Genomic DNA, 13726 nt, shown 5'->3' with positions numbered 1-13726 from the left:
AAACAAATATGTAGAAAAGTGTCATCAAGTTAAACAACTACAATAGCTCTTTCAGAGTCAGTCTGGTTTCTCATCTTATCCCTATTTTATTTAAAGCATATAATTCTTATTCCGAGGAATAATTTGAATTTACCATGCAAGTCATCTTGAGGTGTGCTATCCCTAGTAAAAAAACCAACGTGGGTACTTAAAATGGTGTATGAAAAGTTCCTGTTGGGCAAACACAGTAAATACTTGCCAACGTTTTAAATTTGGTCACTTTCTTTTTAAATACAAAAAAGCAATGATATTTCAGGGTAATCCCCTGCCAAATCACTTAAAAATATGAAGGTATAAAATATGAAGCCATTTTTGAACGGTAAGGGAATTAATCCCATGTCAATTTATTTTAAATATTTCTACAATTTTAAGAATGATGAAAGCACTTTCCTTTTTCTTTTAATCTGAGTAAGAAGAAAAATATCACACCCAGTTTAAGATCCCCTACGCAAAGTTTCAGACCAAAGGAAATTGTTACCGCTGAGTTATAAACGCCTGAAAATAGAACTTTTATTTTGGAAGCTCTGACACAACCTTAAGTTATAGTGTTGCCAGTGACCTTCATTTAATTACATACTTCATACCTGACAAGCCACTTTTGAATGGACTATTTCCAGTCATTCACCTGAGTTTCTCAAAGGAAATCCTCGACACGCATTAACTTTTCAATCCCCAGATGGTAAACATTTTGTTATTCCTTCTTGTTAGCTGTCAAGAAGGAGCGTGTGTCGCTCATGTTGTTGTTGATCCAGAACCCCACAAACAGCAGGGTAGCATTAGCACAGTGGGTTGAATGTTTCAGAGTATATGCTATATATTTTAAACTTTTACTGCCTTTAAACAGTCTAAGGGTAAGGCTGATCACTGGAGACAAAAAAGGAATAGTTGAAATGATAGTATCGATCTCAGTGCTTAAACTGTAAAGAGACAAACCCACTTTTGTAAACCGCTGATCCAAAGGGAAGGATGAATTGCAGTTTCATTAGCACAGAAAACTTTCTCTCCCACCCCCATCCTTATTTAGTGCAGTTTCCATTTGATCCTTTCTCTTTCCAACCACCCTCCAAAAACAAAAAAATAGCCATGGATGTGCTTTTATTCTTTACATTCCAGGACAGAGACCTACACCCACTGTTAACGAATGGAAACAAATGGAATAGTTTTGATCTGATTCCCTATAGTGTATCCTCTTTACATAAAGAAAAAAAATCATGTAAAATAATGTTCCCACCACTACAAACAGCCTGCAGTTTGTGTCCTGTGGCATAATCTCACAACAACAAATTATCAGAGATTCTAAGGTGCAGAGGAACAAGTTTTACACTTCTGATAAGTGAGATTTGAAAAACCAGTCATCCTAGGTGCTTTTGCATAAAATGATCTCCTTCTGGTTGCACAGAAACCCAGATTGCTCTCTCAGACACACTGCTTCCAGCCACAGCCAAACTCTGCATTAAGAGCTGCCTTCAAGCCTTCATTATTTCTTTCTGAGTTACTCTCCTGACAGCCACAAAGAGTCCAACATCAAGGAGCCCTCATATCAATCTTCTTTTCAAACTTCCTTGCTTTTAGTTCTGGGCTCAGTTTTTTCTTTGCTGTCTTTTACAGCAAAACAAGTTGACTAGCCCTCATTTAAGTGTGCTGTGTAGCCCAGAGCCCACTCTTCCCTACTTTGTATTCTGAAAGCCTAGCTAAACACAATATCAAACTATAGTCTTGGAGTAATGCCATTTACAGCAGACGCTGCAAGGTTTAGTGCCCTAAGCAGACATGTCTGCTCAATGTGTTTGTGTGGAGCTGACCATCAGTTTGTGCCAGTTTACTATTCTTTTCCTTAGATCCACTTTGTCAAGCCAGATATAAGCTTCACCAATCAGTGTCTTTTTCATAAACTTCCCTCCATTGGAGACAAGCAGAATCTGGGAAGAAAAAGAAATATGGTTAAAATTGTCTTATTAACTGAATTACACATGCCACTTGCTGGTGTACAATAAAGATTCAGAAATGTTGACATCTACATTTGCACCTGCAGAACAGTAAGGAAACATCAGCCCACAGCCTGCTCCACAAGGATCTTTCCCCATTTGAGAGGGAATGCAGTGAATGCAGAGCTTCTCCCCAATTCCACTTCCTTGTTCTGTGATCTACTGGCTAGAACAGATTAATGTAATTCAGCAGTTCTGGATTCTATCCTCAGTTCAAACACAAAATGTGGCTTTGGTGAAGTCACAAAGGCCCAAATTTTTGACAATGGCCTATAATTTTGGGAGCCCAGTTTTAGACATCTAAGTGTGTTCGTTTGGGACTTAATCTCTATGTATCTCATTTTCCTCATGTGTAAAATAATACTTCTGTAGAGGTGTTGAGACGCTATCTTCATGAGTGTCAGTCATGCATTTTTAAAGTCTCAGATGAAAGGCACTATATAAATATTATACAGGAAAACTATGTCAGAACAACATGATAGAAGTTGCAAATTCAAGCACTCAAAAGTTAAGAAATGCCATAATTAAGGTTGCCTGTCCCAGTCACCTCCCCACCTCAACTCCCAGGCTCCTTCTCCCCACCTCCTAGCCTCTGGTCCCAGTCTATCCCTGCAAGCTCCTTGTCTCTGTCTACTGCCCCATCCCTGAAGATTCAACTCTTACCCCCTCTGCAGCTTCAGATCAGGCAGCTTCTGCCTCCACATTGCCTGGGTCCAGCAGGAAAGGCATTTAGAGCACAGGAATGACAGTCCCTCTGTTCTCATTTCCAGTGCGCTCGGTCTCAAACCCAGTCCCAGACCCCAGCCCTGAGCTGCAATTGCAAGGGAAGTGCTGCTCAGCCTTTAGCTGGAGCATGCCCAGAGTAAACAGAATATTTGGAGATTTTAGCTGCTCAAAACTGAAAAAAAACCCAATCTTCTGAGCATGCAATTTTTCAAAGGCAAGATTTGAGCAGATTTTCATAGGTGTGATAGCCTGTCCCTTTAAATGTTTGAGCACTCCCCCCCCACGCCAGTGCAAAGCCTCACTTTCATGTTGGTTTCTGATTTGCAGCCAGGACAAAAAGGCCACCACACAGCAGGGAGATGTGTTTCTATTAGCTCCCTCTGTGTCTGTTTACTTCTCTGCTGGGTCCAAACAGAACAGTTGGGGTGGCAGAAGATACATCCTGAAACAAAAGCCACCCCCACTACCAAATTTCAAGTCCCTGCTGCAAAGCACAGGGGCACTAGATCTTTTCAAAGGAAAGGTCATTGTAATTTTTTAACATGGGCAAAACAATATATTTTCTGAAGCCTCTTTCTTGGAAAGAGCTCAGCTGTGTGGGCTGACATTTTTCAAACCAATTCAGGCTGAAGCAGACACCCTGCATGGAATATTGCAACCCAAAATGGTTAAAGTCTGGCAGTTATAAGTAACTACAGGTTGGGCAGCCATAATAATAGTAGGTGGTGCCATCAGTCCTGCCTCTATTAAAGAGACATTATTTTTAGACGAGGTGTTTCCAGAAGAACATTAGGGTTAACAGGTAATGAAAATTAAGATGAGACATACCGTATTCTGTTGCCTACTCTTGCACCAACCCAAGGAGCTAGCTGGACACACCGGGGAAAGCAGAGTGCACAGTCCCTCTGACATGCTGAGCAGCAGGGAGAGGGACTGTGCCTCCTGGCGCAGCTCCACACAAGCTTTGGTGTGTGCCAGATTGTAAATTAAACAAGCCGACTCCAGTGCGTTATGCTTCACATCTATCGCTTTGAGCTTCGGTATATTACTTCTAATAAATGATAACAACACCTGGCTGTTAAGTAGCATTTTGCATCTGAAGATCTCAAAGTTCTCTGCAGAGCTGAGTAAATATCATTATCCCCTTTTAGCAATTGGGGAAATAGAGACTATGCAACTTGCAGAATCTGTGTCCATGAGTCAGAAGCATAGCTGTGAATAGTACCCAAATCTTCTGACTCGCAGTCTTGTGATTCATTCACTTTCAGGACCATCCTTCCCCTAAAGACATGACATTAGGTACACTGAATTCAACCTGCTAAAAGACAGCAAGAGAGTGGAGATAACTGTACTATTTCCTTTGCAATCTTATTTTCTCAGTAACCTGTTAGGCGAGTCACTGGGAATGGGAGTTTGATCTCTAATTCCCACAGCACAGCCCGGAAGACATATAAAATTATGTTGTAATAAGATGCAGAATTACCTGAAGAGAATGCCCAGCAGGACTCAGACTAAATCGAAATGTCTCGTTAAATGAAGGCTCTCGGTCATGTCTGCACACTCTGGTTTTCTTCTTAATTACTCTCTTTTGGGTAGCGATATTGACAACATACAGCTTCACATACAGATCTGTGGAAGAATAATTCAACCTATGATACAGACACTCTTAAGGTGTCATTGTCACTAATGACTTCAATGGATGAGATGCACAGAGACAAAATACACCTCTCTATACCATGGAGCCATATCCTGCTGTCATTTACACCAGAGTGAAACTGGAGTCACTCCACTAAAGCCAAGGGAGTTGCTCTGGATTTACACTGGTATCACTGACTGCAAAACCAGTCTTGATGTCTTTATGGCTCTGTCAAAATATTATTGCTGGTAGGAATTTTTCATCTGAAATATTTTTTCAATGAAAAGTACCTTTTTTTTGTCAAAACAGAAATTTCCACCAGAAATGTCTGTTTTTTGTGAAAACACAAAACTGAGAAATGTTCATTTTTCATGAAACAATAAATGGAAACATTTTGAATTCAACATAAATGCAGAAAACATTTGAAGAAAAATTTCAACAAACACATTTCCATCAAAAATGTTCACAGGAACAAAAAAAACATTTCCCTGACAGTGCTACAGAATACGTCATTTTGCTTAACAAACAAAATGATTTCCCTATGGTAATAATATCATTAAATGTCTGAGTCAGTGTCCTTCTTGATGCTCATTATTGTATCATAATGCTGTTTCTGACTGGTACCTGGTAAGTGATCTGGAGATTTAAACTTGTAGGTGATATTTCTGCATTGAAGGATTTCAACTATTAGCTGTTCTCCATCAGTCTTCATTTCCTTCTTCAATGCAATCTTGATTTCACCCATCACCTGGGTTTTACCTGGAAAGCAGAAAAACAAAACCCATTATAATGAAAGGAAACTGAGGGGGGCTCTTGGTACCATACTTAGGAAGGAGATTGTTTTTATACAGTATCTCTCATTGTAACAAATGAGAAAAGTATAACACGACTATATGAGCAAATGGGGCAGACATATGCAGTCAACAATAGCACATACATAGATATCAGAACTTATTAGATTTAAGAAGCAAATAAGGGAATATTTTCTAAAGTGATTTAGGACCCTAAATCCCATTTTCAAAAGCGATAGTCATTTGGGGCCAGATTTTCAAAGGTGTTGAGGTAACTAATAGGTGCCTAATGGGACTTCCAAAAGCACATAGGTACCTAACTCACATGGGAATTATGCTCCTCGGAGTTTTAACATTATGCTAGGTGCCTATCTGCATTTTAGACACCTAAATATTTTTGAAAATCCGGCCCGATCTGGTTAAGTATCGTTGAAAGTAAATGGGTTTAAGTTCCTAAGTCACTGAAATGCTATTGAAAGTTTTAGGTCAGGACTCTGAAATTACCCCATTCAAAAAGAATAAGGGATATTATTCAGTGTACAATAAAGATTTATAAACATCAAATTAATCCAATAAGCATGCATGTGCAATTATTTTGAACTGTCATAAATTCCCTAAGAGCTCTCTGGACAGGACTACTTTATGTCAAACCATTACGTATGTACGTGGAGCGATGCAATTATATTCCCTTTAGACGATACGTGATATGGGCCATATTTTCCCCAGGTAGTATGTGCGTGTACAGTGGAGGCGGGGAGAGGCAGAAGAAAAGAGCCTTCCTCCACCTGTGTGCAGCCTGCACATGGACTAGGCAGAATGGCAGGCCCACAGTACAGGCATTTCTCCCGGCTAGGTACCCAGAGTGGAGGGGGGATATGCTGCATTGCTTAAATGGGCAGAGATGTATGAGTGCTCCCCTGTGCTCCTGGCAGAACATATCCTGGCTCTGCAACAACCCAAAGTGGGGATGGGCCTAGATTACCTCTATCTGCCACTTTGCTGGTGTAAAAGACGGTTACTCACCGTAGTAACTGGTGTTCTTCGAGATGTGTTGCTCCTATCCATTCCATGTAGGTGTGCGCGCCACGCGTGCACGGTATCTCGGAACTTTTTTACCCTAGCAACTCCGGCGGGCCGGCTGGGCGCCCCCTGGAGTGGCGCCGCTATGGCGCTGGATATATACCCCAGCCGGCCCGTCCGCTCCTCAGTTCCTTCTTGCCGGCTACTCCGACAGTGGGGAAGGAGGGCGGGTCTGGAATGGATTGGAGCAACACATCTCGAAGAACAACAGTTACTACAGGTGAGTAACCGTTCTTTCTTCTTCGAGTGATTGCTCCTATGCATTCCATGTAGGTGATTCCCAAGCCTTACCTAGGCGGTGGGGTCGGAGTGAGACGTGGCAGAGTGCAAGACTGCTGAGCCGAAGGCTGCATCGTCTCTTGATTGTTGCACCAACGCATAGTGCGCCGCGAAGGTGTGGACGGAGGACCAGGTGGCTGCTCTGCAGATGTCCTGGATTGGAACATGGGCCAGAAAGGCAGCCGAAGAGGCCTGTGCCCTAGTAGAGTGGGCCGTCAGTCGAGTAGGTGGTACCCGAGCGAGATCATAACACGCTCGAATACAAGCCGTCACCCACGAGGAAATTCTCTGTGAGGAGACCGGTTCGCCTCTCATACGCTCCGCAAGCGCGACGAAGAGCTGGGCCGAACGCCTGAAAGGCTTTGTGCGCTCAATATAAAAGGCGAGGGCCCTACGGACGTCCAGGGAGTGAAGCCGCTGCTCCCGAGACGAGGCGTGCGGTCTCGGGTAGAACACCGGGAGGAAGATGTCCTGGTTAATATGGAAGGCCGACACGACCTTCGGGAGGAAGGCAGGATGCGGCCGGAGCTGAACTTTGTCTGCGTGGAAGACAGTATACGGGGGCCCAACAGTCAAGGCACTAAGCTCGGATACCCGTCTCGCCGATGTTATAGCGACGAGGAAGGCCGTCTTCCACGAGAGGTGAAGCAGGGAGCAAGTCGCCAGAGGCTCAAACGGCGGACCCATAAGCTTGGCCAGCACCAGGTTCAGGTCCCAGACCGGCGTAGGACGTCGTAAGGGTGGGTACAAACGGTCTAGGCCTTTGAGGAAGCGGGAGACCATATGGGTGGAAAAGATGGAGCGTCCCTCAACCGGAGGACGAAATGCAGATATAGCTGCCAGGTGTACCCTCAAGGAGGAGACCGCGAGGCCTTGTTCCTTAAGGGACCAAAAGTAGTCCAGGACAATCGGAATAGGGACGAGAAAGGGATTCTGGCCTTTCTGGTCGCACCAGATAGCGAACCGCTTCCATTTAGCGAGATAGGTGGATCTCGTTGAAGGCTTCCTGCTTTCAGTTAGGACTCGCTGAACCGCCTGCGAACAGTCACGCTCCGCGTGAGTCAACCAATCAGGTACCAGGCTGTAAGATGCAGGGAGCGGAGGTCCGGGTGGCGAAGCCGGCCGAAGTCTTGTGTGATAAGGTCCGGCCACAGTGGGAGAGGAATGGGATCTCGGACGGAAAGCTCGAGCAGCAGGGTGTACCAATGCTGTCTCGGCCAGGCCGGAGCAATCAGTATGAGACGAGCCTTGTCCCTCCGAAGCTTTAGGAGCACCCGATGAACGAGAGGGAACGGGGGGAAGGCGTATAGGAGGTGATCCTTCCACGAGCAAAGGAACGCGTCCGACAGGGAGCCGCGGGAGCGTCCCTGGAAGGAGCAGAACCGGTTGCACTTCCTGTTGGTCTCTGAGGCAAAGAGGTCTAGTTGGGGAAATCCCCACCTTCGGAAGATCGTATACACCACGTCTGGGCGGAGGGACCACTCGTGTGTAAGGAAGGATCGGCTGAGGCGGTCGGCTAGCGTGTTCTGAATGCCCGGAAGAAACGACGCTGTCAGGTGAATTGAGCGGGCTACGCAAAAGTCCCACAGGTGAAGCGCTTCCGTGCAAAGCAGGGAGGAGCGTGCTCCGCCCTGCTTGTTGACATAAAACATCGCCGTCGTGTTGTCCGTCAGCACGGTGACACAGCGGCCGCGGAGACGGGCCTGGAAGGCCTGGCACGCCAACCGTATCGCCCTGAGCTCCCGGACGTTGATGTGTAAGGAGAGCTCCAGAGGGGACCAGAGGCCTTGCGTGTGAATGTCGCCCAGGTGTGCCCCCCAACCCATGTCCGAGGCATCTGTGGTCAAGGTGACGGAGGGACACGGCGGGCGGAATGGTACCCCTGCAAAGACGACCTGAGGGGCTAGCCACCAATTGAGCGTGTCGAGGGTGGTCCTCGGGACTGTGACGATGGAGTCCATGGGGTCACGATGTGGTCGGTACACAGAGGCCAGCCAAGTCTGGAACGGACGAAGGTGCAACCTGGCATAAGCTGTCACAAAAGTGCACGACGCCATGTGGCCTAGGAGGCGAAGACAGGATCGCGCCGTCGTCGTGGGAAAGGCTTGGAGTTCCCTGATGCAAGCCACCAGAGTCTGGTACCGAGTGAGCGGAAGGCAGGCCCTGGCCAACTGCGAGTCCAGGACCGCTCCGATGAACTCCACCCTTTGAGCTGGAGTTAAAATGGACTTCTCGAAGTTGACAAGCAGGCCCAGCTCTCGAAAAAGAGACAGAATATCGGTCACTTGGTCTGCTACCAGCTGACGTGATGGGCCGCGAATCAAGCAATCGTCGAGGTACGGATACACGTGCACCCGACGATGACGGAGGGCCGCGGCAACCACCGCCATACATTTGGTGAATACCCTCGGGGCGGTGGAGAGGCCGAAGGGAAGCACCGCAAACTGGTAGTGCCTGCCGTTCACCATGAATCGGAGCTATCGACGATGAGGGGGATAGATCGCGACATGGAAGTATGCGTCTCTCATGTCGAGGGCGGCAAACCAGTCTCCTGGATCCAAGGAGGGAATGATGGTCCCCAGGGTTACCATGCGGAACTTGAGTTTTAGCAGGTACCGGTTGAGCTTCCGGAGGTCTAGGATTGGACGGAGACCTCCTTTTGCTTTGGGGATAAGGAAATATCGTGAATAGAAACCCCTGCCCCGCCGGTCGGGCGGTACCTCCTCTATGGCACCCAAACTCAGCAGAGTCTCGACCTCTTGTAGGAGGACTTGCTCGTGAGAGGGGTCCCTGAAGAGGGACAGGGAGGGAGGGTGGGAAGGAGGGGGCGAAACAAACTGGAGGCGGTACCCGGATTGGACCGTATGCAGGATCCAACTGTCCGATGTTAAGCGGGCCCATGCTGGGAGGAAATGGGAGAGGCGGTTGGAAAACAAAGGGGGAGGATCCAATGGAGAGACTGAAGAGCCGCCCTCGGGCGTCCCATCAAAACGCCTGCTTAGGCCCTTGAGGGGCCTTAGAGGACGTTTGGGACTGGTTGCGCCTGCTGCCTGATGGTCGGCGGCGCGTCAGGTTGCTCCGGCGGCTATTATATGGTCGGGATCTGGCCTGGGTAAATGGCCGGGATGGTTGTCTACGAAACGGTTGTCTCTGGGTCGCTGGCGTATGCATTCCCAGTGTTCGGATAGCCACGCGACCGTCCTTAAGGGTCTGTATACGGGCGTCCGTCTTCTCAGAGAACAACCCGTGCGTTTCAAATGGCAGGTCCTGGAGGGAGTACTGCACCTCCGGGGCCAAGGTGGAGGATTGCAGCCAGGAGATTCGCCGCATAGTGACCCCAGAGGCAAGGGTGCGGGCTCCCGAGTCCGCCGAGTCTAGCGCAGCTTGGATGGAGGAGTGCGCGGACTTTTTACCGTCCTCGAGGAGAGCGCTGAACTCCTGGCGGGAGGTCGCCGGGACAAGTTCGGTGAATTTTGAGAGCGAGAGCAACATCTCGTAGGTATACCGGGCCAGCAATGCCGACTGGTTGGCAATGCGAAGCTGCAGGCCCCCCGCCGAATAGATCTTACGGCTCAAGAGGTCCATACGTTTAGCGTCCTTGGATTTGGGGGTTGCAGCCGGTTGACCGTTACGCTCCCGGTCGTTCACCGACTGGACAACGAGGGAGTCCGGAGTCGGATGAGTATACAAATACTCATACCCTGTGGGGGGAACCGAGTATTTGCGTTCCACGCCTCGGGCAGTAGGTGGGATGGATGCCGGCGTTTGCCAGATGGTGTTGGCGTTACGCTGAATTGTCCGAATAAAAGGGAGGGCCACTCGCACGGGGGCCTCAGACCCAATGACATTAGTAACCGGGTCGTCATTTTCTACAACCTCTGCAACTGGAAGGTCAATGGACTGCGCGACCCTGCGGAGCAGGTCTTGATGCGCCCTTAAGTCTATTGGTGGTGGGTCTGCCGTCGACGAACCTGCGACAGCCTCGTCCGGTGATGAGGACGACGACAGCCCCGGGCCCGCAGGTTCTGGTGGCGGCTCGTCCACCAGTGGAGCAGGAACATCTGAGTCTGGCTGCGCCGCCGGGAGTGGCAGCGAAGTTCCCGGTGTAGGCGATGGCGGGGCCTTACTGACAGTTGCTTCTGGCACGCGACGCTCAGAACCCGGAGGCCGTGTGGGCAAGGGTGGGCCTTGTGACTCATGTTGTGCCCAAGGAACCCAGAAACCCCATTGCTGTGGGCCATAGGCTTGACCTGGGGTATCCGTTCTGAGGCCCGCTCCGCTGCCGCCCTGGGATACGACAGATGCCTGGCGTGACCACTGGGGGGCCGATGCACTCAACGAGTGTCCCGTGGACGGCCGGTGCGCGTCCGCTGGCGGTGCCGTCGGTCGATGCCTGTCATCGCGGTACCGGGAGCACGACCGGGACCAACGGTCGCATCGGTGCCGGGATGGCGACCTGCTGCGGCTTCGGTGCCGGGAAGCGCTGCGGTCGCGGCGTCTGGAGTGGCTGCGGTCCCGGCGCCTGGAGCGGCTTCGGTCACGGTGCCGAGAGCAGCTGCGGTCACGGTGCCGGGAAAGACTGCGGTCACCGCGGTGCCGTGATCGGTCTCTAGAGGCAGACCTTCGCCGGTACCGGCGACTGGGGCTCCGAGATCGGTACCTCGACGCTGAGCGGTACCGTGAACGGGATCGGCGCCGAGACGAGGAACGGTCCCGAGGTGTTGACCGGCGCCTGGATCGAGGCCGGCGAGAAGGTGACCGGCTACGAGAGCGGGACCGACTGAAGACCCTTGCGCGGAGTTCCTCGGCGCCGGGGTGTTTCATCATGGCTGGCTTCCCAGCAGAGGGTACAGCCCGCACCGGCGGTGCCGGGGGCCGGAGGCTCGGCGCCTCTGTCAAGGCAATAAGCTCCCTCGCCTGTGAGTATGTCTCCGGCGTGTTCGGGAGTCCAAGCTCGACCTCGGGCGGTGCCGGGGAGCAGGGGGTGGCCGGGCTCAACGGCCCTTCTGGTGCCGGAGCTGCCGGGCCCGTGCACTGCGAGTGCACCCTCACCGCCGGAGCCACAGATGTTGGTAGTGGCTGGGCAATCGGTCCTGAAGCTGAGGCGTTAGCCGCCGCTGGTGCCTTCTTTTTGCGCACCGGTGCCGGTTTCGGCAGACGGGATGCCTCCGAGCTGTGCCGGGTCGGTGCCGCCAGTGCACTACGTACCGAAGCCGATTTAGGCGCCGCCGGGACCGGTGCCGGTGGACGCAGCGCCGACTCCATCAGGAGCTGCTTGAGCCTGGAGTCCCGCTCTTTCCTGGTCCGCGGTTTAAAGGCAGCACAAATGGGGCACTTGTCGATACGATGAGATTCCCCCAGGCAACGAAGGCAGGAATCGTGAGCGTCCCCAACGGGCATCAACCGCTGACAAGCCGAGCACGGCTTGAATCCCGGTGTCTGGGGCATGAGCCCACACCGGGTGGGGGAAAAAGGAGGGAAACCCCCCTAATTCCTTAACTTCCTTAACTAACTAAACTATGAACTATACTAACTAACTATATACAATAAAACGGAGAAAACTGCTAGGGGTGTGGAGGACTAACAGAGCACTCCACAGTTCCAGCTAACCGTCACGGGCGGGAAGAAGGAACTGAGGAGCGGACGGGCCGGCTGGGGTATATATCCAGCGCCATAGCGGCGCCACTCCAGGGGGTGCCCAGCCGGCCCGCCGGAGTTGCTAGGGTAAAAAAGTTCCGAGATACCGTGCACGCGCGGCGCGCACACCTACATGGAATGCATAGGAGCAATCACTCGAAGAAGAACGTAATGTTTCACCTTCCTCTTCACTTGGGGCCTGATCCAAAGCTCAGTGAAGTCCAGGGAAGTCTTTTATGTCTAACTCTTTGGTGCCAGCTGCCTGGGGTTTAATGCATTACCAGGAAATCCTAGCAGGTCTTGCCAAGGAGTTATCATAAATAGTGATCTTGATGAATGGAAACAACCATGTGCCTTTCAAATTGCTACAAAATCTCGCTTTTCGTAAAGCATCAAAATTCCCAAAGTGACTTTTAGATGCTACTTCCATGTCCCATGAATATATAACAGCACTTGAATAATTCCCATTACACAGCACCAGCTGCTGGAGCACAGATTTCCATGAGAAAATCCTCACATACCGTATTGTTTTCCCCATTTAAATAAATTTGTACTGAGGTCATGGAAAGTCGTCAGCTAATTACAGAATGCCATCACCACAAACTGGACCTGGTAGCATCAGAGGATGAAATCCTCACTCAGCTGAAGGCTTCCCGTTGACTTCAGTGGAGTCAGGATTTCACCCCTGGAGGGACAGAAGGGACTTGTACGTGGGCAGGTGAAATTGCTATCAAGCCTGACAATCAGAAAACCTTCCACTGAGGGTCTGCTCCTGCTCTAATCCACTAATGAGAGTTTTGCTTTGACTTACATTCCATCAATCAGAGCAACCATTTTTTTTGCCAGACCCACTAACACAACATATAGACCTTGACTCTTTTCTCACTCAAACCCTCTCAGTGTAATTACACCAACGTAAAGCACATGTGTGTGAAAGATCAGTGATGCCCTTGGTGTTAGGATCTGTGACTGTGGCAGAAATGGTTTACCAAGAGCCAAAACAGGCAAAGAGGAGGGTCAGATACGTTATTACCATTACCCATAAGTCCGTTCCATCTGATGTGCCACTCAACCTCAGCGAGGTTGTTAAAGATGGCAAGGGTATTATCCTGCAAAGTGCTGAGCAACCAATAGGAGCTGCCAGTATTCAGCACACTGCAGGCTTGGACCCCGAGTACTGAAAGACTCGGAAACAGAGATGGGGGGTAGAGCTGTGTCTTGTTCTGTAGACAGACTAGCAAAGGTGTTTATGAAGGCAGCACACATTTCAAAGCTACAGTGGCAAATCTACCACATGCTTTGCCAGTGCTTTGGTCAATGCTGTTTTTGCATTGAATCCCATAATAATTAACTACGTGAAGCCAGTATAAACAGTTGTAGCAGAAACCTATGATTAGTTTCAGGCAATCTTTATTTAACCACCAGCCTTTCCTAGAACATCTGCCAAGCTTTTTATTGTATTGCCCCCTCCATCCCTGTCCCTTTTACATTCATTTGCAACGTTTGTTGAGGCAACATCTTTCCTGGCTGAGTCTGCTTCCTTGTTTTTTTCA

At 49.6% G+C, this 13726-nt stretch overlaps 1 protein-coding gene across 1 annotated transcript in view; it reads right to left on the bottom strand.

Annotated features, from left to right (window-relative positions):
* Window positions 1–775: 775 nt before the first annotated feature.
* Window positions 776–13726, bottom strand: part of PCLO (piccolo presynaptic cytomatrix protein) — a 541568-nt gene continuing 528617 nt past the window's right edge. The window contains exons 24-26 of the mRNA XM_045030493.1: window positions 5011–5145; window positions 4234–4379; window positions 776–1958 (exon numbers count right to left, since the gene is read on the bottom strand). Coding sequence (XP_044886428.1) covers window positions 1818–1958; window positions 4234–4379; window positions 5011–5145 — 422 coding nt within the window. The 3' untranslated portion in view covers window positions 776–1817. The remainder of the gene's footprint in view (window positions 1959–4233; window positions 4380–5010; window positions 5146–13726) is intronic.

The sequence above is a fragment of the Mauremys mutica genome, chromosome 1, assembly GCF_020497125.1.
Source record: "Mauremys mutica isolate MM-2020 ecotype Southern chromosome 1, ASM2049712v1, whole genome shotgun sequence".
Taxonomy (NCBI): Eukaryota; Metazoa; Chordata; order Testudines; family Geoemydidae; genus Mauremys; species Mauremys mutica.
The sequence above is the reverse complement of the archived record's forward strand: the minus strand, read 5'-3'. Positions and strand labels throughout refer to the sequence as shown.